Source organism: Aulonocara sp. 'chitande type north' Nkhata Bay, linkage group LG20, assembly GCF_057382095.1.
Source record: "Aulonocara sp. 'chitande type north' Nkhata Bay isolate Kocher_YH1m ecotype deep benthic linkage group LG20, A_spYH_male_GT1.1, whole genome shotgun sequence".
NCBI lineage: Eukaryota > Metazoa > Chordata > Actinopteri > Cichliformes > Cichlidae > Aulonocara > Aulonocara sp. 'chitande type north' Nkhata Bay.
The window spans coordinates 20,433,727-20,459,671 of NC_141363.1; the positions used below are offsets into that span (position 1 = coordinate 20,433,727).

A 25,945-nucleotide genomic window follows, 5' to 3' on the forward strand; every position below is an offset into this window, starting at 1 on the left:
ATCACAGGACTCGTCAGCAGCACCTGTTGGTGAGTCCTGAAAACAACGAAACCCGTCCAGACCTGTTGTACCGGCCCTCGTCTGTAAGAACATTAATTCATTAAAAAGAGAGAACATCAATGTGAAATCATAAAGTCTTAAATGGGACAAAGTAAAAATCTGTTACTGTTACTGAATATAAAGTTTTACATAGAAAACGTGCTCAGTGTCCCCCTCTGATGAACGGCATATGTTCAAACAATAGTCACACTCGTTCCGCACTTTATCTGGAGTCGCCGCTGTTGTTGTTACGCTGCCGACCGGCGACCGCGTGAAACTCACGAATCCCGTTTACGAAACAGTCCGTGTTAGAAGGAGGAGACCTCTGCGACCCGCGGACAGCTGTGGAATTTAGACACAGTGGCAAAGAATGAATCGTTGTGGCACAGAGTAGTTTTGTGATACATAAATGTTCACATAATAATGTGAAAACCTTCCTGAACCCTGAGTAAGCGGCCTGCGCTATGAAGACGGGCCGACCGTCAGCAGCTGCTCCTCGTCTCTGCTTCTTCACTCATCTTTACTCAGTGAAGTGTTGGCTCTAAATTCATCTGCATGATGAAGCACCATTGGAAATGAAACTGGGGTCATTTATTCTGTTTTCTTTTATCGTGTAGTTTGTGACAGTTTGCTGGCAGCTTTAGTGTCCTTCATATTTGTTTCTCTTTATGTTTCTCTTAAATCTGTAGATATGATCCGTTTTAGCAGGTAGGAGTCACTCAGTGTAACCCTCCGACATCAGCTGTGCAGTTAGTTCACACACTTTTTAATGCTTTTCCTACGTAACATTTGTACACGGTTTGCTGCGTTGGGTTTAGTTTCTTGGACTGGAGCAGACAGGGATCAAACCACAAATCCTGCTCTACCTCCTGAGCCGCAGACACCAAACCCAATCAGAATGAGGAAGAAGAAAAGTGACTAAAGTGACTCTGAATGTATTTTAGAAACTGATGACTGCTGGGAGTCTGTACAGAAACATTGACGTGGTCCGAAAGATCAAAATAAAAAATGAAAGTGAAAGATTAAGACAGCTTTGATTACATTAAGACTAGCAACATGTAATTTATGATCTATCTGGTGATTGTAGTCTTTACATATAGAAAGATTTCTAGTATTGTTACCATCAGAATTGCATGTTTTGCATAAAGCAACAAGTTTGTCCCAGAAATTGGTCGGTCGCTGTGACACCAGCTTTGTTTTGACCTTTTCTTGTTACTTCAACATTCACTGGCTTGTGAACCATCTCATCCTATAAAATCGGTCTGCTAATCAGTCCTCTAGCAGGGGTTTTTGTTTGTTTGTTCTATCTAACTGATTTAATTAGTGCACCTCTTAATTAGGCTGAATAAGGCGGGTTTACAAGGCCCAGAGAAGAGTTCAGATCAGAAATCGCCTTAAATGTGTCCCCTGCACCTGCTGAGTGCTGCACATAATTACAGTAGAGCTACAGTGCAATGATACACGACATGAACACAAATGGACTTTTTTATTATTACAACAATAACAGATGTGAGAGAGAAATAAAATCAGCAATAAAAATCAATAGCCTAAATATTTAGTGAGTCCACAGACGGACTGTGAGTAGCTGTGAGTGTTGCTCTGCAGGTAGAGTGGGAAATTTAGAGGAGGACGGAAAAGCCTACACACAGACTTCCTCACACATTTACATGGGTGATGCTGCTGGCACCGTCTGTTTCAATTCTGCAAACTAAATTTTTTAAAACGTCTCAATTGAAGTCTCCTTTTGGGGATTGGAGCACCAGTATGACCGTGGAGGGAGAACAGTCTCTGGGACTCAAATAACGAGGATGGAAGGAAGTGTCATTTAGTAGAATGTAAAGCTGGAAAGCTTCCCATCTCTCCCCCGTATCCCAATGTTTTGGTTTGATTTCCTCACCAGTGTTTTCCTCCGTAGCTTTGTCTCAGACTCGGGCTACTCAGCCTCTCCACTGCTAACATTAGTTTGCTTCACTGCTCGGGTCGTCGCTCCTCGTCCCTCTGTTGGTTGAGAACCTTTCATCAGTTGTTGTCGGCGCTCATAGAAATAATCTTGCTTTAATGCAAAACTTTACTCACAGCTTCTAATCAACATCAGAATTTCTGACCCTATGGTAGTCACAGTTCCCTCATAGTTGTCCTGTAGGAATGATCACCTGGGGTGAGATTTGGAGTAAAACTAATGAATGAAGCGATTTGTGGTGACGTGACATATTCATGTGAAAACATTACTTGTTCTTTTTCAGAATTCCACTCCTGAGTAATCAACTCGAGGAGGTCAAATCAAAACTTTGAAGAAGTTTGTTTAGATTAAAAGTTGTTTCCTTTAAAAAAAATCCAGCCCATTTTTGCTTTGTAGTCAAAGGCTTTTTGGTTTCTCATCCTTCCCATCCCAAACAAGCTGCTGTGTTGATGTCAGCTCATTCTCTCAGAGGAGATTCTTAATCTCTCAGGTTGGACTTTCTGGTTCAGTAAAGGCTAAAAAGCGTAGAGCAGTTTCAGTCCTTCAGATACACATTTTATAGCATCAAAGAGCAATCAGACCAATAATCAGCAGAGGAAACATCGAGACAAAACCCATATTGGAGAAAATTGTATTTATTTTGTTGAACATTAATTTTAATCACAAGCCAGCTTTGCTACAACCAGGTGGTATAAACGATGGATGAAGCTACTCTGAAGTCCTGCTTTGATGCTTTGAGTCAAGAGTCGATCAAACGCAGGACGTGACTGTGAAAGCACGCACTCACTGGCCAACATTTGTAGATTGGACTCAGTGTTTTATTCATCATGAACCAGTAACTGAGACCATAAACTCAGCAAGTGAGACAGAAGTCGAGTCTGGGGCTGTTTCCCTGTAGCCGTCGTTGCAGCCGCAGGTTTCGCCCCCTGGTGGCTATTAGCAGTATCACTAGTTTAGGAGCTTTTCAGCTCCAGCAGCTGCGTCCGTCTTTTATACTCTCCGTGGTCGTCTTCACATCAGCTCGGGTTTGTTTGCTGCTGTTAATTCAGTTAATGTTGAAGTTCCACAAGCCGGCTGGTCTCGTGATGCTAATCAGTTTATCTATGGATTGTTTTAGCTTTATGGCAGGTAATGAGTGCTACAGGCTACCATACAAGAGTCAGTGTAACCTGCTGCCATGGAGACGAACCAGACGTTTGGCTGGCAGGTCCTCATCCTGAGACGACGTCATTAGCTTCATTCAGGGTCGTTCTGGTGCTCGACAAGCGGTTAGATGAACAGACACACACAGGGGCTTCCCTGTCGATCGCCCTCACTCCCCGCCTCTCTCTCCTTGTGCTGCTGCTTCTTGCCCTTCCTCCTCCTCCTCCTCTTTCTCACTGTTTTGTTTGGTTTCCAGTCATTTTCTTCTCGATGATCTCTCTTTCTGCTTGTCTCATTATGTAAATATACAGATAGTCATCCTTCAGTCTGTTGACTTTATTCTTATGTAAATTATTTAAAAAAGAGATCGACCTTGGATGATATACAATATATTAAAAAAGTATGAAATCAAAAAAGAACTGAAAACTGGAAATGATGAGAATGTAAGTGATGATGATGATGTCGAAGGTGGTGATGATTGTTTCTGTGCAGTTATTAACAACTGTGATGATGTCTCGACAACGACTATTGCAATGGTCGGTAATGATGAGGATGACGGTGGTGAATGATGAAGATTAAGATTAAAAACCCTTATGATTCTAAAGATGCTCCATGAATCTGTCTTATTCTTGTGGGGTTTTTGTGTGACGTTCAAACAGGAAGTGCACGCGACACATTAATCACGTTAATTGACACCTTCGTCATCTTATCACGTGCAGATCTACACAAACACAGTCAAATCAAAGTGCTTTGTTAATTATTTACTCATTAATCACAGCGTCTTATTAACCGTTTTTCATTTTCCAGGTAATTTCTTGGACACTTATGATTTTCTTTAAAGCAATGTTTTTATATGTTTACATGTTTAATTTTTAGTTGTCAGTTTTAGACGTAAATGAATCCAAAAAGAATGTAAAATTTGCAGAAGGTGCACAAAGTGGCGCCCATCTCATCAACACAACCCTGACATACTCTGAGTTTACTAAACTGTCTGTTGGCATCGTTCTTCTTCTCTACTATGAACTTATTAAATTGCTGCTTTACTTAATTCTATCGAATCACAAACTAAATGAACACAGATTATTTAGTTGGTTATTTCAGAATATCTGGGCTCTGCCTGATGGGGTCATTTAGCTCCTTCAGGGGGCGCCTAAGAGCCACTACACCTCCACATCAGAAGGACACTGCTCAGGTGGTGCAGGTATGACCGGGATGTCTTCTATGTGAGTTGTTTTGGGAATGTCCAACCAGGAGGATGCCCCAAAGATGATCCATGACATGCTGTAGAGATCTGTGGACTGGGCTGGGAACAGCTCAGAGTGTGACTAAACATCTTTAGACTGTTTCCATTTGCAGTGATCTATATTTGGGGGGTAACGCTCTGTTCTCGGATCTCGTGGCTCCTCTACAGTCATGCTGTGAACGCATCAGGCAGCAGAAAAACCACAGAACAGCACACACTAGTCGTCAATGACAACAGATATGACATCGATTCAGCCATGAAAAGAGCAGCGGTGCAGGGTTGCAGAGTGGCTTGCAGAGGCACCATAGCTGTGGGCATGTTACTGCACTCGTCTTACATAAAGAAATGTATCCTGATTAGTTCCTGTTGTAGAGCGACTTTATGGCTATCTTTGGCAGAGGAGACACGGATGCATCACAATGACTTCTTGGTAGAATAAATTCAGTCAAAAACAATATCAACACTACTGGAATGAAAAAGTGATAATAGCATTGAAGCCTTAAATCATGATTATTATCTCATATGAGAAAAGAGCTCCGAGTGCCAGTCATGGCTCTGAGGGTCAAGGGGAGGTGAACTGAGCCTGCAAGTGAGAGCTAATTCAATTAAAGTCTTAGTGAGAGAGAAAAGGAGGAGGTAGCAGGAGGGTGGGCAGAGAGAAACAGATCGAACTCGTTCACGCTTTAGGAGGAGCACATCAGCACTTTTTTCTCTCAATCTCTGGATCAAATTGGATTTTCAACAACCTCACTGGAGTTTGTTCCTGTCGAGTCGTTAAAACCTGCTGAGGGGAGAAGCAGCAAGTCCTGAATTCAGAAAGTACGAGGAAGGGAAGGCGGTCACCTTCAGACCGCAGCCGGCCCTGCACTTACTGCTCGAGCTCTTTATGTGACTAAAATTGTCATCTTTTGTGACCGTTTCTACTTCCCGACTCATCCTGCTGACTCATCCTGCCAACACACACTCATTCCTAATGAGCTGATCAGTGACTCAGAAGTGTGACAGTGCTGACAGAGGACTGCAGGTGAACGTGAATTTAAAGGAGATGAACGAGTGATATTTGTACTTTTCTGGACACACTCCTTGTGGCCTCACGTGTCTTTCAGTGACTTTAAACTGAACGAGTTTTAATAGATGGTTCACCCGCTAACGATGCAGCTAATCTGTAGCCAGCTAATCATGATGGACAGACGAGTGGAAGATGGGTAATAAATAGTCTGATTTGGTGCTTTGTGTACTCGGGTTTTTGCCTTTCGGGGACTTTGACTAAATTTCAACAGCCAAGCAAGGTTTGTGCAAAATATCTGCCAGCAAAGTAGCTAATCTGTAGCCACAAGCTGCAGCTTCCCACAAGGATTAAATCTTCCTGCCTGTTAGCTTACAGCGACTTACCAGGCCTCTGCAGTGAGAGCTGTCTGCAGAGACTGTGGCTGATTCTTCTTGTTTTCTTGTCCCAGAATCAGTGAACTACATGCCAGCTGGGGCAGTTAGCAATGCAGGTCAATAGTTCCTGTCTGCCTTCGTGTTAAGCGACATGCTTTTGTCAGCTCAAGCCTCTCTGAACCCTTAATGACTGAGCAGATACACGAGCACATGTGCAAATGTTTGAAATCAGACAGCACTGAGTTTGAAGGCTGATGACAACCTACTGGATCCCCGTCAATGCTGAGTTTGCAGGCCAGCTTTAGCCATAGACGTTAATATTACTGACTGGGCAGCTAATATAACTCGCTGTATATTATTTCCATTTCACAATAATTCTGCAAGTGTCTTTATTAATCGTGAAGTTGGTTCTTTTATCTCACCAGCAGCTAAAATCCCACAAGTGTTAATGACACCATCATATATGACAACAAAAAGCTCTACCCAGCTCTGCTTTAACAGAGTCCAATGATTAACCGATTATCAGGTGTTTCTCTAGATAAGTTCAAGTTCAGCTCTTTGACACTGATCTAAATAACTACAAACATAGAGACTCACTGGTGGAGTCCTGAGTGATAAAGTCAAGCAACAGAAAAAATAAAATTTGAGAAACCCAGGCTGATTGTAATTCTGATTAAAAACGAAGCATGTAGAAATGTATGTAAAAGGTAATTGTACGTGTTAAATATAACTCTAATTATAGTTCGTTTGTTCCAGCGGGGAGGAAGTCCTTCCTTCTGTAAATATTTCAGCCTTTTTTTAAGATGATAGGAATTTGACTATTTGAATAATTAAAATTCAAAGCTCGAGTAGTGTTCATCATGATGGTGTGCTTTAATCAGATTCAGTATACGTGTCCTAAAATTCTGTTTTCCACACAGCCAGTCATTCTAGCAGTGCTGCAGGAGAACTAACTTATTTTCCAATGGAAACTTTGTCACATTTGTTCGGAACACTCAAAAAACACACCTCAGCTTCACTTTCTGAGTCACCGCCTTCATTAGAGTCTCGCTGACTTACTGTCGGCCGATCTGACTGACAAACTGACTCTCACAGCGTGCTTTCGGCAGATAAGACGGGATTCATCAACAGAAAGACGTGACACCGGCTGGAAAAACACCCGGCACCCCTGCCCGCGCCTCCCTCTCCAAGGGCACGCAGCAGGGAAACAGATCCGTGTGCACCGCCAATCAGCACCTCCAGGGAAACCATGGAAACCCCTGGATGTAAACTCATTTCGTCTGTGCGCAGCCTCCAGGAAGACCATTCCTTATAGGAGCGTCGTCCCCTGACCTGCAGCTTCTTTAGGAAGTGGAACTTGAAAGGAAATAATCCACAATCACTCTTTTAGAGAAAATCAGTTTAACAGGTAAATATCTGCCTTTTTCAACAACAGCTGGTTGTTTCGTCAGATGATTGTTGATGAGTGACAGGTGCGATGAGACTGCAGCCGCCATGCTGGAGTGAAACAGGAGGATTTGAGAGGAAGCTCACAGTGGGAAAGATGAAAAGTCTCCAACATGGAGACGGAGCAGGTGTGTGTATGTGTGTGTGTGTGTGTGTGTGTGTGTGTATGTGTGTGTGTGTGTGTGGCACTAACACCTGACATGGAGATGACAGGTTAGTGATGTCATCACAAGGATTTTGGGGAAACAGAAGGCAGGTGAATCAACAGCTCACTGGGATGTTCAGCGTGCAGGCCGTCTGCGACCTTTGCCCTCTGTTCTGCCTGCGCTCCTCCGGGACTTGGACACCTCTCCGCAGGTAGGAGGACCATCTGGCTGACCTTTGAACCCTGAGTTCATTATTTATGACCTGAGACCCTCCTGTGACCTTGCATCTTTTCCCTGCCCCCACCTTCTCTGCCTCTTCCTCCTTGCTGCTGTTTTCTTCAGTTCCGACCTCACATCCAGACGGATGCTGCGGCCTTCACTGATTTTTGGGGGGTAAATTAAATTTCTGTGAAAAGTTGACCTCTGTTAAGGTTCACATAATTGAGGAAGGAGAGTACAAACAACCAGGTCCAGAAGATCTTGGTCAAACAATTGATTTTAATGAATACACGCGTGGGAAGACCATTCTGTATGCAGACCGGAATTGATCTTCGACTTAATCAAAGCATACACAGATTTTATAGCATCAGGGTTTGAATTAATGACGCCCCTTCATACGTCACAGACAGAATATATACACACGTCAAAACATGATTAAACTTCCACCTATAAATGATTCTCTCTAACTGAGTGTGTGTGTGTGTGTGTGTGTGTGTGTGTGTGTCGTCCTCAAATGCTCTCTCATCTCACCCGTTGAACTTCTGACCTTTTACCAGACCAGAGGCTCATCCTTATGTGTAATAACCTAACTGAAACTACATGTACTATGTTGAATAAATGTTTTAATCAAGAACCTCTACTAAGAGTTTAATAAAAGAATATAAAAGTATAACAGACAATTTGAATAACCTAGTAATTCAAATAGCCTCGTCTAACCTGCTCAGAATGACTTTCGGTTTCAGTTCTGCAAAGCCTTCTGCAACTTCCTGTCAACTCCTGCAACTTAGTCTTTCTAAAAGACACACACACTGTTTAAACCTCTGAATGCAATATCAATGCTGCAGATTCTATTATTAATGCAATGGTAATGATGATGATTATTTAACAATAGCAGTAAAATAATTTCCCTGCTCCACACCTCTCTTTAACTTTTCTGGTGAAAAAGATTTAAAACGCATTGAAGTTAAAAAGTAATCTATTACATAGAAACATCCATCCATCCATCCATTCGCTTCCACTTATCCTTTTCAGGGTCGCGGGGGGCGCTGGAGCCAATCCCAGCCGTCATAGAGCGAGAGGCGGGGTCCACCCTGGACAGGTCGCCAGTCTGTCGCAGGGCTTACATAGAAACATGATCTGGGTATTTGTAGTCTTCATATGACGTCATATCATAGTAGAAGTGGAAAAACGAGCTTGCTTCCTCTGCCCTGGTTCACTAAAATATCCCAAGATGTGTTTAATAAATAAACTGTGCAGGTGTTTGGATCAAACAACAAAAGTCTGTAAAATCTGACTGACACAGAATATCTTGTTTCTCTTTGAACACATCTTCTAATTTCATTACTTGATGCATCTTCTGCTGCTGTTTCCTCCTCACGTCTGCAGTGCTAGACTCTGAGCTAGAAGCATAATCCATGAATAAAGGAATTGCTTGTGTAGCTTAGGGATGGGGATTGGGTTGTAGCGTAAAGAAGTATGAGGCGGAGAAAGTAGAAATGAGAGACAAGGGCATGAGCAGACAGAAAATGAACAAAGGCACGGGCGTGTAACAGATGGAAAGGAAAAAACTGAAGAGACATCAGATAAGAAGGAGCAGGAGGACTTCAGAAGGTAAAGGTGGAAGGACAGGACAAAGAGGAGGGAAGCACGGAGCTGCATACGGCTGGAACAGAGACACGCCCCCGTGACCCCCGAATTGATAAACAATCAAGAAACTGAACCGATGGATGCTTCAGCTGATCATTTGAGGTTTTAAAAGGTCAGGGAAAATTTGTATTTTAATTAACTAGACTTTGTATTTTATTCTAAGCTTACTTTAGTGAGTAAGGTGTTAATCATATATTGTGCAGACGCTGCCTGTGGCTGATGCTGCACAACACTGGCTGGAAAGAAAAGAGGAGTTGCAGAAAATACAGGACAGAAGGGAAAAAGAGTGAGGACACAGGAAAGAAAGGGAAGGTGACACAGATTTAGCAAGGATGGGAGGAGCAAACAGGATAAAGGTCTATAGCGAAGGAGGGGAGGAGATGTGTGCGAAACAGGTGAAAATAAAGCAAAGGAGCAGGTAGAAGAAGACAAGCCGTTTGTTTTTTAGGTTTTTTTCTCAGCTGTCTGCGCTGCAGATGGAGCCGAGCAGTTTCCTGGTGAACAGGCCGCAGCATTTCCAGTCTGCAGTCACATCACTGAGGCTCACAGCCCCAAACTCAGCCACACCTGTCACCCAGGCGCTCTGCACGAGTCTGTTCAGAAGCATGCATGCTAATTCTGCCTGCCGCATACATCTTCAGTGATCACGTAGCCATGATGCACGCATCAATTTGGAGCCCTTACCCACTCGTGTGTGTGTGTGTGTGTGTGTGTGTGTGTGTGTGTGTGTGTGTGTGTGTGTGTGTGTGTGTCAGGAGCAGGCAGCGGTCAGATGAGTGCACACACTGCTGGGACCAAAGGAATATTGCTTTGTGTGTCTGCAAGAATGGCTGAGTACACATGAATGTGACTGACAGGCTGAGTGTGTGCAGCAGAGAGTGAAAACACACACACATTCACATGCAAGCAGACACGTGGAGGAGAGGCTGTCAAGAAAGCAGCCATGCATCTCCATGGAGGATACACCCAGAGAGAGGGGCGAGAGAGGCAGGCAGAGAGCGAGCAGAGAAGGAGAGCGAGGTGGAAAGGAAAGGAGGACAGAGGTTAAAAGGAAAGGCGGAGAGAGAGAAGGGAGGAAAGGAGAGAGGGGTAGGCAGGCACAGGAGGAGGAGGAGTTGGGGGAGTGGCTGGGCGAGAGAGGTAGACAAAGCAAAGAGGGGAGGTGAGAGAGGAGAGAGCGGGAAAAGGGGTGAGGGAAGAAAGGAGTAAAGGCAGGGCAGGCTCAGGAAATAAAGCAGAAGAAGAAGGAGGAGGAGGAGACAGTGCACGCAAGTGATAGGGAGAGGTGTTATTCTCTCCAGTGTAAATGAATGGAAGGCGTCTCCATTGTCTTCACAACGGTAAGAAGCTCTGCTGCTGCTGCTGCATCTGGCTGCTAATAATAGGAGTGTGTGTGCGTGCGTGCATGTGTGTGTGTTTGTGTATGTGTGCGTGCGTGCGTGCGTGCATGTGTGAGTGTGTGTGTGTGGAGGGGTAAATTAATTGCATTTAAATCTATGCTGAGTGTTTGTGCTGTGTAGGGTTTAACTATACTGTGTGTGTGTGTGTGTGTGTGTGTGTGTGTGTGTGTGTGTGTGTGTGTGTGTGTGTGTGTGTTCATTAGTGGTTTTATTGTTTGGGATTACTGATTACTGACTGATTTGTTGGTTTGAGGCTGGTTTAAGATCAGGTTGTGGTGAGTTTGGAGTGTGTGAGGATCGTTTTGTGGAACGAGAGGACAGTCGTCACTTTGGAAAGACCTTCAGATGTGCTGTTTGGGGGTAACTTGCACTGTGCTCGCACTGGTTTGCTTTGTGATTAATTTCAGGTTTAATCGGGAAGACCGACTGTAGTGAGAGACAGTACAAAAAACTGAAACTTCACTAACTTGATGAAGGACGTAGGAGAAGGATGTCTGTGTGAAGCAAAGAGGAAACCTCATGTTTGAGGCAAACAGCTTCAGCTTTGACTGAAGCTTCGTCTCTCTGAGCTCTGCGCTTGCTTGATGGCAGCCAACCACAGCGAACCATCCTCTGATATTTGTGGGTGGAAAACAGGCATTAATTAGCATTTTCTTTGAACCTGTTTTCTATCTGCACCATAATTACCGAGCCGACGATAACACACAAATATAAGCCTCAAGGCTGCAGAGCTGTATGCAATACTAACATCCTGAGAAAGACCAGTCTCAGAAACTAAGCTGGCTAACTTTTAATCCTCCATCCAGAATAAAGCCACATGTTGCCCTTGAAATCAGCACTTTAAGGCTGCTTGAAGCTGGAAGTGCTTGTGTGTCAGGACCAGTCAGGCAGTAGATGGTGGCAGTGTTATGTTCATGATTTTCTCCATCGGGGACAAGTTGGTTGCTACTACATTAAAATGCTTAATACAGAGCTAGCAGGTTAGCCATTTAAGAGCTTACAAAGTGACGAGCGACCAGTAAGGAACCACGTTAGTCCAGATCATCGTGTGTCACAGCGGGCACGAACCCCTCGCGGTGTCCAGTTCAATGAGACGACGTGGCGATGTTCACTCATGTAAGCATTATCATAATGTGAGCTTACAGAGTGAAGTAAGGGAAAGATTTGGGCGAGAAGGATCGTTTTTGATGGAGGTTAAGATTACGATAAGATTTCAACTGAATCCAAGGTTAAAAACTTGTTTGGGGTCAGACTAATTTTACTTCATTGTTAGGCTGTGTAAGAGTCATGTTGGAAATAGGTGGAGGTTGAGCTTAGGTGTAGGTTTGGTTGTGAAAAGCTGAAGGAAACTCTAAGTTTCACGTGAGATAATAGACTTTAAGTTAGTTGTTAAGAGAGTGTGACTTAGTGAAAGTTAGATGGGCAGTCGTAGGAGGTCCACTGGATCTTCCTGATTCTCCTCTGGTCCTCACTGGTCCCTTTGTCACCCCTCTGCTCCTCCTCTCTCTCGTTTCTTGTGGTTGCTTTATCTCTCCATTAAAAGTGATACCCACCCGACTAACTCACCTGTGTTGCACCCAGCTGTGCACCCCTTTAACTTAAACTCAAGGAAACAAAAAGGACAAATATTAGGGTCAGAGTAACCTTAGATGAGTTAAGGTACTGTAACCCTAACACTTATATGAGACATTCTGTAAAACAGTTAAATTTCAGTCTCCAACAAAGGAAAACGTGCTTTTTTTGATTTAACATTTTTGAAGTTTCAGAACTTTTTAGATGAGATTGTTTTGTTTGATTGGTCAGAGCTGAGACAACAATTCAAAGAAATGTTCTGATTACCTGGAGTTAGACGTGCTGTTGGGCTTATGATTACGGGTGGTGCAGCTTAGACTCATTCTCGTGTCCATTCTGAACATTTGCCAGTGATTAAAGGTTACATGTGCGTCAGACTTCTCGTGTTTTGTTTTCATCTCTGCAGAGATCACCAGAGGAAATGATTCAGATTCTTCTTGGATTTGGTTTTACAACAGTTGCTTTTCCCGAACCCACCTCTGTTATTTAGCCACATGCTAAGTGTGCTGTTATCTCTGACCACATACAGGATTTTTCCCATTTTTTTCCCACCTAATCGCAGGCTTTAGTTCACCGACTGGCAAAGTTCCCTCTAATGTTTCATGTGTCTGAGCGAGCACACCAACTCCCTGAGCGTCCCTTGGACCCATGTGAGCAACAGCAGACGTGTGCACTGTGGTCACGCCAGCATCCAATCCATCCAAGTCACATGTTTATTAAAATAATCTAATTACAGCATTTACATTTATGTTAGACGACTTTTAATTAACTGCTTTATCCCACTTACAATGAAAATTTTATTTATTTATTTTTAGGTTTTTTTTTTAGGTTAGGTTTTTCAGGTTATTAAAACCTGAAATTACATGCTGCTATTGAAGAAATAAATAAAATTGCCTTAAGTCTTAAAAAAAAAAAAAAAAAAAGAAAATTTTAAAAGAATCTTGTTCATGACCTGTAGTATGTTAACACTACCCATATGGAAAAGATATATATAAATCTTATAGTTTGTGAAAACAGATATGGGATCCCTTGAAAAATTAATTAACATATGAAAGTAATGAGAAAGTGGCCACTTTCATGAGTAAATCATATAAGCCTTATATGATAAACTATATGAAGCAAGCCAAATCTGATGCAAGTCTTTTATAAGTTTTTCTATTTATTTTCCACATGGGTATTGGAAGTAAAAATAACTTGAACTCCAATTTTGAAAACACATCAATCAGAACAATCAGCTGTTCTGCATCAAATCTGATGCCACACAAATTATTTGTGCCACTCCAAAAAATCATTTCTGTCCACTATGAGATGAAGGAGAACAACAGCCTGATACCTGCAGGCCTGACAGCAGCAGATGTGTCACTGCTGTAACACTCAGCAGTCGCCTCATTGTTCTGACACACAACAAAACTACTAACTACACACTAACTGGACACTAACTACACACTAACTACACACTAACTACACACTAACTACACAAGATTTGTGCTAAACGTCTCAAATCTCTCACATCTCAAACACGCCGTCACTCCTAAAACTTTCCCCTCCCTAAACATTTAAAGGCCATGTTGCCATATCATTTTTTGATTGGTCGACATGGTACATTTTTCCACCAATAGGAAAGGGCGGGGTGTTTTTGCTTTCATCTTTGTTCACAGGCTTTCCAGCGTTTTCTTCCGCAGTAAATATAAACAACGACAGTATTCAGGAAGAAAAACAAACATTGCAGATATTTTATCACAACTCTGGTTTCACGTGGCCGATCAACGCAATTTAAAAACTGGTATAAAGTCCACACTTTTCCCGTCAGTTGTTCCGTCTGTCCTGCTCACGTCTCCAATGGTTGTACACGTTGTCATTAACGTGGCTTCACTCCACATCAGCCGCTTTGCTAAAACACCGGCACATAAGGACGCTGTCATAGCCTGTCAACGCTTAGCTGCGTATATACGAATGTGAATCGCGTGATTGGCTGGACTATGTGATAAGGTGGCATCGCTCTGATCCCATACGGGAGCAGCCAGTCACTGACTAACACTGCAAAACAGAATTGTTAAAGTTTTAATGTTAATTTAAATTCAGGTTCATGTGCACGCACGCAGCTTAGAGGGAACGTTGGCGACTGGGTGGAACGATTGTGGTTTTGATCCGAATTCTTACAATTTCACGGATTATTCTCATTTTCTGTGAAATGACCCATATCTCTCATTAAGATGATTACTGTCATTGATCTGTAGAGTGTCGCTATGACAGGCGGCTGCTGAGGAGTGCATTTTTATCTATCACGGTCCTTAGAAGTAGAGTGATCCCCCCCCCCCACCCTTATCAAGCAGAGTCGTGTGGAGCAGCTGAATAAATTTGCAACTCGTTTTGAATCAAACATGAATTCGTGTTAAATACTGCAAACGCAGGAGCGCAGCAGCTCTGCTCCCTCGTCCTCTTCAGCTGAGGAAGATTGTACTGAGCTGCAGCTGCTGGGAGGCGACCAGCAACACCAGCACACTGAAGCAACTGGGGCATAAAAGAGCCATTTGCCTGTTCCAGCATCCTGCATCTTTTATGCTTTCTCAAGATGTTTTCAATGGCGCTCAGACAAAGAGGGAGAAATGACGAGGCTGGAGTTAGCTTGGGCTGAGGCTGGATTGCTAACCAGACAGAGCAGTGCCTGCCCAGAGGCCCGGGACCCCGAGGAGCCGCTAAAGACTCACAGCAGTTATTTGAAATTGGAACCACCGAGGAACAATTTAACAGTGACAGGTCCCGTTTCCATTTTGTGTCCTCTGTGTCAAATAACAAACACAGAGAAAACATCACGATAGCTGTGAATTCATCTGGAAGTATTTTGAAAGCAAGACATGAAAAAGTCGTCCTCGGTTAAAGAATGAGTGACGTGATTTCCCAAATTAGTCTGTGACTTCAAGAAAAGATTCCTTTTAAGCAGCGTAGGCAGGACGCTCCAACAGTTCGTCTGACCTACTTCAGGTGTGTTGGAGTCGAATCATCACACGGCTCAAATAACTGAAGCAAAGCAGGCAGCGGGCCTGGTGTCCCCACATGGCTGATGTGAGTCTGCATCATCCGGGGGTTGGAATCACATTTCATTCTCGTCAGAGAACCGGCATGCTGTCAGAAAAAGCATCAAGATGAAAAAAGACAGATGAGTTAAGGCAGACTCCACACTGGGTTTTCTTAACTCACTAAAAATAGTCCACAAACATATTACACCCAGCAGCAGCGTCTGGAGATTCGCGTGAGGTCAGCGAACGCATCATGATCTTATTGTTCTCATTGTTTTCACATCTTCTGAAAGCCCACAGATGTATCGTGCTAGCTGTTCTGGGATAAGTGTTTTTGTTTTTATAACCCTCCCTACAGCGCCCCCCAGTGTGAACGTTGGTATCATTATTCTTTTCATATATTATTAAACCACATTTATGGCATCATAAACAAAATGCTCTGAGAAACAGGGGCCACTCCCAGCCCGAATCACTGTGAGTCAGATTGTGTCTGATTGTGTCTGCATGATCGGTCTGTTAGCATCCACGGACTAAAGGCCAGGATCCCTAAATGTGGCAAACAGAGCTCACATCTGGTTCCTGTTACAGGTAAACACTTGTTTCATTTCAGTGTCAGTTGAAAAAAATAATACATGCATTTGTGTGCCATTAGACATAGGCACAATTAGCAGAAAACTGTGTGCCACAAATGTTACTATGTTTGTGCATTTGATTGAAATCACTCCCAGAAACAGAGTCGCAAAAGTCAGAGTGCCCGCCTCTCACGCCTCTCATCTTCCAACCGCGCTCTTTTTCTAATTACTGACTGTAACTTTATTGTAACATCAGAAGGTTGTGAATAACTCGGGTCAAACCCTTTTACAGCCGTCTGACAAGTTTGACGAAGTTTTCTCGACTTCCTGGATTCCGTTGTTGGGTACGCTGGTTTTCGTTAGCTTGGAAGTGCTCCCGCCGTTTTTCTGTTTAGCTTTCTTTGCAGGAGGGCCTTTGCAGTAAACCACTGGAAAGTCAATCAATTTGCCTTTTGCAGCTATGAAAGTCATAATTAGCATTCAGTAGATTAATCAGTCATGACTAGGGATGGGTATCGTTTAGGTTTTATCCGATACCGGTGCCAAATCGGTACTTTTGAAACGGTGCCGGTGCTCAAACGGTGCTCAAACAGCTTAAAGAATGGAGAACACAAAATTGGTCCAAAAACCTCTCATGTTCAGCTGTTTTTTGTAAAAATATAACAATGTTAGCCTTTTCTGCAGCTATGGGGCATATATGGTATCACTCTTGGCTGGAAGCAGTGATTAAACAATGGAAAAAACACAAACTTTGTCCAAAAACCTCTCATGTTTAACTGTTTTCCACTTTTTCTTTGGTCATTTTAGCCTTTTTAGCCAGGGTGAAGGGAGCATCTGCCATCAAACAAGAAGACAGCCGCATGTAGATATGATGATGTTTGCTAGTTCACCTTACATGCATTAATGTAATAACGTGGTTAGCCTACTCAACGTAAATTAGCTACTCACGCAGAGAAGAACGGCTGCTGCTGCATCATCATCCGTCATCATTTCTGCTACACTGGCAGGGCTAGGGGCCAGGACTCTCCTCTTCGTGTTTTTGGGGGATGTTGCATAACAGGCAACCCACCGGCAGTAGATGTGCTCGGTGTGAGGTCTCGCAGCAAGCTATCAAATACGGCGCATTTCTCGGCTTTAAAAAAAACGCTATGCGTCGCCAGGTGTTTCATCGGATTCGAGGTGTTACCTCCTTTGACAGTATCACAGTATCAGCTTAAAGCACTTGTTGCTGCTGAGTTTGCATCTTTTGCTATGAAGTACAGCCAGACTTTTAACCGCTTCGCCTTGGGCATTTTTAATCTGTAGCTCTGCTTTAACAGAACGTACGTACGTACCTGGCCCCGCCTACTATCCTCGGAAACGTAAAATGATTGGCTAGAATCTAAAGTGTATCACAGCTCAGGGAAAAAAAGCACCGAAATAAAGCACCGAAATGTGCGCTGCTTTTCGGTCTGGTTACTATCGTTTATGTCAGAACCGGTGCCATCATGGCACCGGACACCGGTACCCATCCCTAGTCATGACTGTAACCAATAGTTTTTGCAGCAGTGGTAAGCACAGGTAGTTTGGGTAGATTTCAGGCAAGTTTCACAAGTGCTTATTATTCAGAATTCCATCAACAGCATCATTATAGCAAGAGATACTTCATTATCTCAGAAGCGACTAAAACTATCACAGTTTGGCCGCTCGGAGGCTTCAGGAACTGCAGTGGGTTAGAGTCTGAAACAGCCACAGCTTCAGATAACAGGATGAGGAAAATATGTGATTTTTGAGTGATATGTGAACTGATTTAGCTAAACAAACGCCTTCAAATAAAGTTTCATCCATGCGTTTTGTTCCTGCAGTTCTTCTCTGTAGGTTTTCCATTTGAGTTTTGAAAGAGAGAGTTCAATGAAAAATAATTGCATGGAAACAACAAGAAATAACTGTACAGAAATGAAAGCAACCGTTGCTTTCAGCCCTGCATTTGTTATACAGGCATATAAAGCTTATGCATTATATTTTCATGCTTTGGTTCTTGGAAAAAATGTCGTGTTTTTTTGAGAAAGTCAAATATAGCTGCCACAGATGGACAGCAGATAACTGGTTTCATTTTAAGCTCCAGTGTGGCTTCCAGAGATTTGTATTTTTAACTTATTGACAAATGTTACGCTAGGATCTGAGTACAGATCCAGTCAAAGATCTGTCTGTGCTGATTTGCAGTGTAATATTCATTGCTGAGCAGACGTGGCTCACATGGGAGATGTAGTTCTGCACAGGTTTGAATTCATGGAAAACTGCACTGAAAACCAGCAGAAGTCAATATAGAAAGTCAATTTCATCAGTGTTTGCTCCCCATTTATTTTCCTGCTGCACAGTATACCCTCAGCACATCTGAAGAAAAATTGTAAATAGAATGAAAAATTCATAACTTGACCTATTTACCCAGCAGCTCACCTAAAAAACAATAAAAACACAACCGCGTCTCAGCTCAGATGTCCACATATCACAACTTAAACTACAGAGGAGAGTTCACAGCACAAACACCAAACTGTCGTCTCCATTTCCACCACATGCTTTGTTTTATTCCCTTTCTTCTCGAGGCCGAATTGATGGGCTGGTGTTGGTGTTGTTTCCTGCCTTGCAGCCCAAAGTATAGCTGATATTGGCCGTTTAGCATTTCATTTCTTTTAATTTAGAAGTGGAGGCTACAGAACAAAAGTAAGTTGTTCCCATCAGGGCTATGGTGAAGTGAATTGAAGTGTTATGGCACTCGAGTGCACAGCCGCTCAATTATTTAGTGAGCAGGCTGAGATCTTTGCTAGCCTCTTTAGCAGCTAGCAGTGCAGCCAGGAGGGGGTTTGGTGGCGAAAGCAGAGACAGAGGAGCTTTAATTTAAAAAAAAAAGGTATGTGGCGTTGACGACGTTTCTTTTCAGGGTTCAGTGCAATTCTTGATTATGTGTTTTGTTTTAAAAGTTTCTCTCTGAAGCTGCACTAGCAGTAAATACTGTCCTTAACCATGTGTCCTGTGTTCAGCGTGTCAGAGTTTATGCTGGGGGAGAATTGTGAACATGCTAACGTCTGCCACTTCTGCTGTTAAACTGCAGCACATATTGTTTGTCACTGCTGGGTTCTGCCTTTGGCTGGATAGCCATGACCATGATAAGCACGATTAGCTTTTGTTGCTAATAAATGATGCCTAATATTGTGTAGTTTCCTCTTGTGCTGCCAGATCTGGCACCGGGATACTGGCTGCACATCCTTTGGTTCAGTTAAAGTCTTGCTAATTAATGCTACATAGAAAAAACAATAAAACCAGTTACCCATATTATTAGCCTGGTTCTGTGAGTGATGGCGTTAGTGGAGGTGAAGCCCAGCAGATGTACTGTATGGCTTTTGGAGCTAGCCTCAAGTGGTCATTGGAGGAACTGCAGGGACTTCATGTTGCTGGTTGTGTTCAGCTGATTGGGCAAATAAGACAAAGCTCTGATCTCTTTGTTGTGTTCCTCAAACTGTTCCCAAGCAGCTTCTATGATGCGTGAGGGGAACTGGGAGTGACGTTGGCATTGATGGGGTGCATTCCTGTTCTGTTTTGGTTTGTGGTGCATGTCTGGAAGGACTCAAGGTTCCCCAGTGGACTGGTAAATTATAAAAAGATGAGGTTTTTGTTGTTGTTGTGCCTGTTTAATAGCATTGAGTTCTGTTATGTGCGCAAATAAAACTGGACATCCATCTGAAGTCATTTCTTTGCCAGTGGAGGTTTTAAACTCATATTTTGTATTTCAAATATAAAATATGAGTAACTGTATTTCGTTACAGTTACCGTTTGAAAAGGTGGTATTCAGATTACAGTTACTTTGTTCAAATAAAGGGATTACACGGCGGTCTTTTCCTGTTTCATATGTTCGGCTATGCCCTCTCTGTTTTTGTTAATTCCACACCAGTGGAAACCCAAACAAAACGCGCATGAAGAAGCTTTCATGCCTGTCTCTCAATCTCGCGTCTCATAATGATGTAAAGAAATATTTTTAAAAATTATTATTCAAAAAGTTATTTAACATGAAGGCAACAGGCAGAGTGTTACAGGCATCGCCCTAAAGCATGCAGCCTGATGGGCAGTGTAGTGCGTGCTGCAGGGAGAATGGACTGTCATAGACTCGGCTGTGCACTGTGTTCGTGTTTTCCTCCGAAACAATAAGTTCGGTTGCAGCAGCCTTTCAACGCCTCTCTCTGTCTCTCGCTAGCAAAGTTGACCCAGACAAGTAAAGCTAGTTTTCAGCTACGAGCCCGACATGAACCCGACGTATCAGCCAGAGGTCCCTTTACTACGGTTCGGAGCCGCGGACCTGTTTTATATACGCGAGGAATAGTTTTCTACACGAGATCACTGCAAAACGTGCAGCTTTACCTAATGTCCACCTACTGTTACTCATTTATATTAAGATTTAATGTAATAATGTAATAAATCACACAGCAATAGTAGATTCATGTGGTTGTAAAAAGCTTGATAATATATGAAGTATTAAATATTCAGAATTAGGGCTGGGCGATATATCGAGTTTTTAAAAAATATCGATATATTTTTATACGAGATATAAGATGTGACAGTATCCTTTATATCGATATAGTCTAAGTCTGTGAAGGTTCTCAGTCATCCAGGTCATCGTAGTCAAAGGAACTTGCAAAGAAAAGCGTCTGGACTTCTTTAAGTTGCTTGAAGACGTTTCACCTCTCATCCGAGAAGCTTCTTCGGTTCTAAGGTCAAATGGTGGAGAGTCCCAGATATAAACCTAGTGGGAGTTTCCCCCCACAGAGGGACAAAAGGACCCCTGATGATCCTCTAATCGCCTGAGCCAAGGTGTGAAACTGGGTGTGGGTCCCAATCAGCCAGAGTTTCAGGTGAGTTCATTGTGAAACCTGGCCCCACCTTATCATGCGAATTCCTCTCTCTCCACCATTTGACCTTAGAACTGAAGAAGCTTCTCGGATGAGAGGTGAAACGTCTTCAAGTAACTTAAAGAAGTCCAGACGCTTTTCTTTGCAAGCTTCTTTGACCAATATAGTCTATGTTACGTTATAATTATAGTTGTGGAGCCACAAGTTTGCCTCTCTTTTGTCCACTTTTGTCTTTACACAACGTTACTCGGCCTCGCCTCTCCCCCATAGCTTCACCCGCAGGCAGCAACAAGATGAACCCGGCAAATCTCCGTTAACGAGCTACTGCGCACGTACTGTGCTTCAACGTAATATAACTGTACTGTGTGTGTATAAGGACCATAAATGGCACCTGTAAGAGACACGTTAGATTAGGATTAGAAGAGGATTTCAAACTCCAGGCTGTCGGTCGCGCAGTAGAAGTTGTGAACAGAGCTGCTGTGAAATCTTTGTTATTACGCTCAGCGTCTGTTAGTTTACATTTTGACTGCACAGTTGTGAGCTCTTTGTTATGCACAAAAACAACATTGTTTTATTTATGGAGCATTATTATTTAATAAATGCTCATAATTTATTTTTGAGTAATTTTTTCATTTGCATCTGTATGTTAATAAAAGTGCCTGTGTGACATCTGGGACGCAGCTTTGACTAAGAACTCTCTGTTTGTTCTTACTTTATGGCTTAAAAAAATATCGAGATGTGAATTTTGGGTCATATCGCCGAGTCCTATTCAGAATACGTTAGTCTGATTGAGTAACGTAACGGAATACGTTACAAAATACATTTTGGGGCATGTAATCTGTGATCTGTAGTGGAATACGTTTGAAAAGTAACCTTCCCGACACTGATTACATGGGACCGCTGCTGTGAGTGGAGCCATTATGTCAGTTTTTATTTCCGAAGGAATGACGTGAATGTTTCTTAACGAACCATAATCAAGCCTCTCCTCAGCGAGGAGGAAGGCGGGACTGTTAACAGGGTTAGTGAAGACTGCTGAGCTTCATAGGACTGGATCCACAACCACACACACCCCGCACGCACACAGCATCAAACCTAAACTATAAATGTAAAGCCTGACGCTGCACAACTGTCTGCTGTCAGAGAAATGATGGGCCGAAGAGAGACTGGATGTCAGAAAGGAAGTGAGAGGATGACTGCGGCAGGAGGGAACAGACTGATGAACTGAAGAATCTGCTTCATCACGTGGAAGCATTATTTTCCATTTGAAACGTCGGGATCTCATTCCCAAATAAAATTAGCCTATTTGCATAATGTCAGGCTTTTAAATAGCTGTCATCAGTTATTATGAATCTCATACATACGGCCTGTGGACTCACTTCTCCAGCTCCCTCAAGAGGCTGTTATCGTCTATTGTAATCAGTAGTAAACAGAGAGCAACGCAGATTATGTAGTCATCGTTCATCCTGTGAACGAGTGCACCTCAAAGCTCTTTTGCCAAAACTTAAACGAGTAACTGTGGAATCTAAACATGAAGTCTCGAAGTCTCATCTCCCATTATGGTGTCCATTCAGCAGCTCAAACAGGGCGTCCCAATCTCCAGTTTAATATATTCTCTTTAGATTCTCTTCTGAAATATGCAGTACCGTGCAGCAGGCTTGAGTCATTTCTTCATATTTTGCTTGGAATAATTAGAAATAAATCCAGTGATTTATTGGAACATGCAAACAGATGTGGAAATACAGTTTATAAAACAGAGTTTGTACGACTGCATTGGCGTCATAGTGTGTTTTTTATACTGAAAAATGAATCATTTCCTGCCAGATGCTTTACAGACTCTGTTGCATGGTGGATCAAATCTGATGGTCCTTTTCAGCATTCATAGTTTCATTAGTTTTAATGATGGATCAAAGATCTCAAACACCACAAACCATGACAGAGCCTCCCCCAGCTATTACAGACACTCACTGCTGTACCTTTGATCATGATTGGGAGCAAACATCAGTGAACAGTACATCGATCAGCTGAAGGTCCAGATGCATCTGTCAGGTCACTGCTGGATTTTTTTCCTGTTTCTTAAGGACACGACTTTAAGATACGGATCATCTTAAAGAGGTTTTTTAGGCCTCACACTTTGTATTTTGTCCTCCACTTGTCCAGTTTCCTCAATTTTTTTCAAGACAACACTGCACTCCATACTGAGATAAGTTTTTGACCAATAGATCTTTGGGAATCACCTTGTTTGAATCACCGGCTTGGACAGTCTCGGTCGTTGTGTCCTTGGGCAAGACACTTCACCCGTTGCCTACTGGTGGTGGTCAGAGGGCCCGGTGGCGCCAGTGTCCGGCAGCCTCGCCTCTGTCAGTGCGCCCCAGGGCAGCTGTGGCTACAATGTAGCTGCCATCACCAGTGTGTGAATGTGTGTGTGAATGGGTGGATGACTGGATATGTAAAGCGCTTTGGGGTCCTTAGGGACTAGTAAAGCGCTATATAAATACAGGCCATTTACCATTTGTTGCACAAAAATAAAAAATGTATTAATTTTTCAGTGCTTCAGCTATGTAGCACCGAATCATGACATCAACCTTAAGATGATTTATATTGTAAGGTAGAGACCTTACAATAATACAGAGAAAAACCCAACAATCGTATGACCCCCTATGAGCAAGCACTTTGGCGACAGTGGGAAGGAAAAACTCCCTTTTAACAGGAAGACAGAACCAGGCTCAGGGAGGGGCGGGGCCAGCTGCTTGGGGTGAGGGTCAGTGGGTGAAGACAGGACAAAGAGATTAATAATAACTCATTTACATACAAAGTGCTGTATAAACACATATTTAGGGTCACCTGATCCATCTCTGACTAAAAAGGAAAGTTTGAAGCCTAATCTTGAAAGTAGAGATAGTGTCTGTCTCCTGAATCCAAACTGGAAGCTGGTTCCACAGAAGAGGGGCCTGAAAACTGAAGGCTCTGCCTCCCATCCTACTTTTAAATACTCTGGAACAACAAGTAAGCCACCAAACCAGCGTACAGAGAAATGACTGGAGCTCAGGACTTTTGCACAGTTCTTTGGGCTTTCTTGGTGTTTTTATTTATATTTCACACGGCATTCCAAATTTTGGAGCAGCATTATGGATAAGTAAAAACAATTATAGCACAGGCTCGTTTGGACGTTACAGCACGTATAACAGAACTCTTTAAAAGAAGACCCTACCTGACCTGATTAGAGTAAGTGGAATTTTGGACCTGGTCACTAAAGTTCTTGGACCCTCAGGTCTGAACTTGGCATGAAATCCTTTGCACACTGCCAGATTCACAGCAGGATATACTGCTGCTTGGAACAGTGACGTCTAAGATCTGGTGTAAGTGGGCATTAGCAGCAGAACTCTGAATGCTGACAGAAACTAAACCTTTCCTTTGAGGATTATTGCAAAGATAAAGCCGGCAGCATTACATTCCCGTGCATAAGGATGAATCAGCCAGTGTGCTGGTTCCAGCATAAAAAGTCTACATGACAGCTGTGAAATATCTGGTAAAATGCTGCTTCTTGTTTAAGAGACTGAACTGTTTTTACAGTGAAGCACATTCTTACAAAACCTTCAGCAAACCTTTAAATTCTCTCAGATTCTGTTTGTGTCTCATCTTCTCCTCAGAAAAGATTCTGAGATAAGACCGAGACGCGCAAACAAGAGCAGAAGCACATGAGTCAGGAATAAACAAGGTTACGTGTGAATAAAGTTGTAAGTGAGGCAGAATGTGTTTGGGGAGGAACAGGAAACAAGAAGAAGGGGATGGAAAGAAAAGGAGCCGAAAAACAGGAAGATAAAAGAGCAGCAAACGGGGGCGAGACGAGTCTCCTGTCGCTTCAGATCCTCTCAGGTTTACACGAAGGAGGTAATTACAGAAGATGATGGAGAAAGAAAGGGAGAAAGACAGAGGGATGCAGCTGGTTGGTGTGGGGAGAGAAGGTAGGAAGGACGAGGGGAAGCAGAAACAGGAAAGAAGCATGTAGGGGAAAAGATGTTGGCGGTCACAAACGATGCTAAATCTAAAACATCCTGCAGCAGGACAGAAGAACGTGAGCTGTGAGCAAAGCTGGATCCAAAGCAACAACTGCGGCGGCGGATAAAAGGTGTGAAGCAGGTGTAGCAGCATCTCTTCTCCCACGCTGATGGACGGCTCAGCAACACACAGCTACAGAGAGGCAGAGACGCTGTGGAGCTGCTCCATGTTTGTGCCGCCATCCTGCAGAAGGTGGCGCTGTTTGTCATCAATGTTTGAGGCACCTGCTGCAGTCAGGAGGGAGTTTGGCTTTTTGCTTTTATGTGTTTATTTTTACTCAACATTTCTTCATATTCTTCATCTTAAACATTTTACATAAACGGCTGTCCTCTGACGTTTTACATGTTTGTATTTTATGTTCATTTATCAGATGCATTCACACAGATCTCAGCCTCAACATTTACCACTTAAAGAAGCAGCAGCAGGTTTAGTGCGTGTGCTGTCGGACGACTCTGCAGTGCAAATAGCTTTGCAAAAACGTATTGTTCAAAGTACAAGTGTTTACTTTTTTTCACATGTAGATGAAAATTCTCGTGTAAAATGTGAAGCGATTGAAGAAATCTCCAGTTCTTAACAGATGACTTCCTCAGCTCTGAGTTATAGATATTTTATTTTGAAAGTTAGAGGAAGCTGTAGGCCTCATTGGCTCTGGGAGGAAATGATGCTGGTGGGGGTTCGTCCAGTGGTTCCACCTTCACCTGATGATGGTGGTTCTTTGACTTGGAGTTGTACAAATACACCATATTTACAGATTATTATTATTATTTTATTACTTTTGTTTTCAGCCTGGTGTGATGGACGACCAGCAAGTCCTGATCACATGATAGAGAGAAGGGAAGAATGATTGAAACCTGTTAAAAATAACAGAATGTGACAAAATAAACGATGAGTAAATTTGGCATAATGTGAGAAATAAAAGAGAAAATTAAAACAAATTCATAAAAACGTGTATGAATCTATTTTCTCCTGTTTCTAAATACACAAATCAATTAGTCAGAGTCAGAATCTGTAAATACTGGACAAACTTGTTTTTAGGAAGTATCAGCAGCAGCTTGAACGTCTCTTTTCGAAATATATATCATATTTGCTATAGGCGGATACAGGCAGCACTGTGGCACGGTGGTTAGCACCGTTGCCGCACAGCAAGAAGGTCCTGAGTTCAATTCCACCATCAGGCCGGGGTCTTTCTGTGTGGAGTTTGCATGTTCTCCCCGTGTTTGCGTGG

At 42.9% G+C, this 25,945-nt stretch overlaps 1 protein-coding gene across 4 annotated transcripts in view; it reads left to right on the forward strand.

The window, feature by feature from the left end:
* Positions 1–25,945, forward strand: part of LOC147305505 (IQ motif and SEC7 domain-containing protein 1-like) — a 183,376-nt gene that overhangs the window by 70,130 nt on the left and 87,301 nt on the right. Inside the window, exon 1 of one of the 4 annotated variants that reach the window (XM_086276540.1) lies at positions 4,954–7,571. The exons of the other annotated variants lie outside the window; for them this stretch is intronic. Within the exon in view, the coding sequence (XP_086132666.1) occupies positions 7,435–7,571 (137 nt within the window). The 5' untranslated portion in view covers positions 4,954–7,434. Of the gene's footprint in view, positions 1–4,953; positions 7,572–25,945 lie in introns of those variants that run through there. 4 annotated transcript variants of the gene reach the window in all.